Below are 4,489 nucleotides of genomic sequence, written 5' to 3'. Positions count from 1 at the left end.
AATAAAAGTTGAAGCTGGATTTACTGCAGTGTGAATGAAATATTAGGAGGGACATATAGTTGATTTGTCCAATCAGAAGGGCTTATACAAATGAAGAAAACCTGCTGATTGGAAAAATCAGTTCTGTCATCTCTATAACATACCTACTGTTCAGCCGCACCCTGAGTATAAGTAGTTAAACCTGCCCTGTGGATTTTGAACCTCAGAGAACTGCAGTTTCGTTTCTGTCTTCCTCTGTCAGCCATGGCGTCTGCTGATCTGAGAGCTGAGCTGGACTGCTCCATCTGTCTGCACACCTATACAGATCCTGTAATGCTGAGATGTGGACACAACTTCTGCCGGGTCTGTATTGATCGTGTACTGGATACACAGGACGAGTCTGGGGTTTATACCTGTCCTGAATGCAGAGAAGAGTTTCAGGCGCGGCCTGCACTGATGAGGAACTTAGCTCTGCGTAACATTATGAAGAATTTATTGGTTACTCAACATAAAGAGACGGAAACTGGGATCTTCTGCACTTATTGCGTGGACTCTCCTGTACCTGCTGTTAAATCCTGTCTACACTGTGAGGCTTCTCTGTGTGAGAAACACTTGAGAGTTCACAGCAAGTCATCCGAACACGTCTTATCTGACCCCAGCACTTCCCTGGAGAACAGGAAATGTTCTGTCCATAAGAAGATCCTGGAGTATTACTGCACTGAGGACTCTGCTTTTATCTGTGTGTCCTGCAGTTTGGCTGGAGAACATCAGGGACATCGGGTGGAGATGCTGGATGAGGCCTCTGAGAAGAAAAAGAAAAAACTACGACATGTTCTCAGGAAACTGACTGCAAAGAGAGAGAAGACTGAGGAAAGAGTCCAGAACCTGGAGGAACGCTGGAGAAAAGCACAAGAAAAAGCATCTGAAGAAGCAGAGAGAGTCACTGCCCTGTTTACAGACATCAGGAGACAACTGGACGACCTGGAGAAGAGAATCCTGAGTGAGATCTCCAGGCAGGAAAATAAAGAGTCACTTTCATTCTCTTCTCTGATCCAGAAGCTGGAAATAAAGAAGGACGAGCTGCCCGGGAGGATGAGACACATTGAGGAGATGTGTAACATGACTGATCCACTGACTGTCTTACAGGAACCAGATACAGGAGACTTGTGTGATCCTGAGGAGGAAGGAGGTGAGGAGGACATAAATAGATGTCTCCATGATGTAGGGGATCTGGATGTGACTGTGATCTCAGACAAATTACATACATTATGTGACATAATAACAGATATAAGGAGAGGGATCTATGTGGAGGGTCCTGGAGACATATTACTGGATGTAAACACAGCTGCTAATGACATCCTTATATCAGACGACCTGAAAACTGCAACCTGTACAATATATAATCAGTATCATCCAGAATCAGCAGAGAGATTCCTGAATAATCAGGTGATGAGCAGCAGGGGATTTACCTCAGGGCGACATTACTGGGATGTGGAGGGCAGTGGATCAGGGGATTGGATGGTAGGGATGTGTTATCCCAGTATGGACAGGAGGGGAGAATGGTCAAAAATTGGATATGATAACAACAAGTCCTGGAGTTTGATGAGGTATAATAATCAGCATTCAGTGATACAAGACTGTAAAGAGATCCGGTTACCTGACGAGATCTCCAGTAATAGATTCAGGATATGTCTGGACTATGAGGCCGGGCAGCTGTCCTTTTATGAGCTGTGTGACCCCACCAGACACTTACACACCTTCACTGCCACCTTCACCGAGCCCCTTCATGCTGCAGTATGTATATGGAGCGGTTCTGTAAAGATTTTAGGGAGAAGCCGCTACTGGGAGAAACCATAATCTATTAAGTCTGTCCAGAGACTGGTGATGTTATGGAGAGCTCCATGATAAGGATAGATAGACAGTGATAGTTCGCAGTGTTCCCATCTGGCGATGCACAAGTAAGCCCTTACCTGTGCCGCGAGCCGATCTGAAATCAAATGCGGTCACCGGGAGCAGGCAGTTCCGAGAACAGCCCGATGACGGCCCCCGGCGGCTGTTCTCGGAACTGCCTGCTCCCGGTGACCGCATTTGATTTCAGACCGATTCCCGGCACAGGCAAGGGCTTACCTGTGCATCGCTGGACGGGTGAGTCAAGATGGCAGCCCGCATGTGTTCGTTGGCGAACACTGCGAACTGACCATCACTGAGGATAGATAGGATAAATGAACAGGTCAGGTTACATCTGGGCTCTCTCAGTTTTACACCTGATATAAATGTTTTCTGAGATTGCACATAATAACCAATGTACAGTCTATAAGGGTCGCTACACACAGGAATTTGCACAGGTGTGTTTTTACCACAAAAAAACTCCATAGACACCGGCTATATTTCTTTCCATAATGTATGTGTTTTTTTTTTCAGGTGTTTTTTTTTTTGTAAATGACTGCGTGAGCCAGGTTTTTCCCCAATAGAGATATCCAGAAAAAACAGCAAAGGCTTCCGCATGGTGCATTTTTCAAAAAACACCAGAGAGCCAAAACACAGCACCCAATTAATATAAATGGAGCAAAAAAACCTTTGTATAGTATAGCCTGCATTTCATATTTCCCATAGACCTTCAGCTCACATTTGAAGCTGGTGTTTTGCCTAAAAAAAAAAAATACACCAAAAACAGCAGGTCATTATTATATACAAAGGGCTTATGAAAGATTGAATCTATAAAATAGCTAATGCTGGGAGTTGTAGTCCACAGTTTATAATTCTGGTTTATGCTTCTGGCTTTAGCTTGAAAAACCAGAATAGGGTAATCCAGCCTGAGGCTAGTTTCAGAAGAGCGTGTTTGGTCTGGGAAGCATAGTCCATGTGACTAGACTGACCAGGGCTAATCTGACTAAACTTTCGGTATCATAGTGATTTATGATGCTGTGAGTTACAGGCCACACACAGGTCTACTATCCCATTCTCACTGAATCTTTTCACAGACCAGTAGCCCCTCAGGCTGGAATTCACAGTGAAATAGATCACTATGATGCAGTGAATTTGGCTCAGACAAATCATGGTTGGTCTGGGAAATGTGGCCGTCAATCGGACAGTGTTTCACTCACTGGCTGTAACCGGCCTTAAATAGTGACATAGTCGATAAGGTTAAAAAAAAGACACAGGTCCATCAAGTGTATTCTGTAATACTAGTATGTTGATCCAGAAGGCTCATGGCAATCAGAATAAACCTATGACAATGGCAAACCTTCTTCCCTGTAGGCATAGAGGATGCCCTCTTGTCATGGTTCTAAGCCTAGGTGTAACTAGATTAGAAAGATCTCCACACTGTCCATTTATATATTTGCACACTTTAATTGAGTTACTTCTAAAGGTACCTTTACACAAGGCAAGTATCGGGTAAATTATCGATAAATCAAGCAAAATTATGGAGCAGTGTAAACGCAATGAACGATAGACCAACAACCGACAATTACAATTTTGTGAACGATAATTGGAGCCTCTAAAGGGTCATTGTTGAAATGTTCACTACACCAAGAAACAACTTGTTCGTTGCTCAATCGTTCTGATCATCTACTCGTGTAAAGGTATCTTAAGCTGTCTTTTTTCCAAACGGAAAAACCCCAAGTCTTTTTACTGCAATCCACTTTTTCCCTTAAAGGGGTTGGCCACTTGCCTATAAATATAATGCATGAGATGTACATTGTACAACCACTGAGGTATACTAATTTAATATGGCACCCATAACATAGATCTTACTAAACTATGAGTCAATGTAAAGAGAACTATTATATACTACCTCAGAGGTCCCAAATCTTTTGTTTGTCACGAGCCAAAATATGAACGGACAGTGTTGAGCCACCATAGGTGTTAAAAAGGGAAGAATGTCATTAAACATAAGGCATGGTAAGGCCGATTTCACACCTCAGTTATTTCCATCAGTTATTGTCAGCGGGTCAAAAACACAGAACAGGAGCAGATCTTCCCATATTAGCCTATCTCTGTGTAGACTTTACTCCTGGTTTTGGCTCACAATCATTAATGGAAATAACTGACCAAATAACTGAAGTGTTAATTTAGCCTTATATGGCTCTTAACCCAATGATATCTACTAGTTTTGATGCTAATATTAAAGGCTATAGTCACATTTGGAGCCATTTTTTATTATTGACCTAGATATATTATGAGCTAAAATATTTTTAATAGATTTTTATTAGACATTTTGCTTCATTTGGATCCTGTAGCTTCTATGTTTCACAGTACATAGTACCTGCAAACAGTCATTTAGTATCAAATCTGTCAAGAGTGGCTTTCTGATGGTTGGATGTCCAGGTCCTCTCTTGAAAATTCTACTTTATTTTGGGCATAAATGAGCTTAGAAGATAATTCAGAAGAGGTCAGAGAAGGACTGAAGACCAAGCTGTCAAACAGCCAGTTTTACGAATTTAACAGCATTCTGAAGCTTGCTTGTGTACTGTGAAACATAGAAGATGCAATAACCTAATAAAGCAAA

The 4,489-nt window shown here is 42.2% G+C and overlaps 1 protein-coding gene across 1 annotated transcript; it reads left to right on the top strand.

Moving 5' to 3' along the window:
- The first annotated feature begins 219 nt into the window (after positions 1-219).
- Positions 220-1,933, top strand: LOC122921687 (E3 ubiquitin-protein ligase TRIM11-like). Its single transcript, XM_044271853.1, has one exon. It carries the CDS (start codon positions 244-246, stop codon positions 1,834-1,836), a length of 1,593 nt encoding a protein of 530 aa, XP_044127788.1. The 5' UTR covers positions 220-243; the 3' UTR covers positions 1,837-1,933.
- The last annotated feature ends 2,556 nt before the right edge of the window (positions 1,934-4,489 follow it).

This window comes from Bufo gargarizans, chromosome 11 (assembly GCF_014858855.1).
Source record: "Bufo gargarizans isolate SCDJY-AF-19 chromosome 11, ASM1485885v1, whole genome shotgun sequence".
Taxonomy (NCBI): domain Eukaryota; kingdom Metazoa; phylum Chordata; class Amphibia; order Anura; family Bufonidae; genus Bufo; species Bufo gargarizans.
Note: the sequence above shows the minus strand (reverse complement) of the source record. Positions and strands in the feature narration are given on the sequence as shown.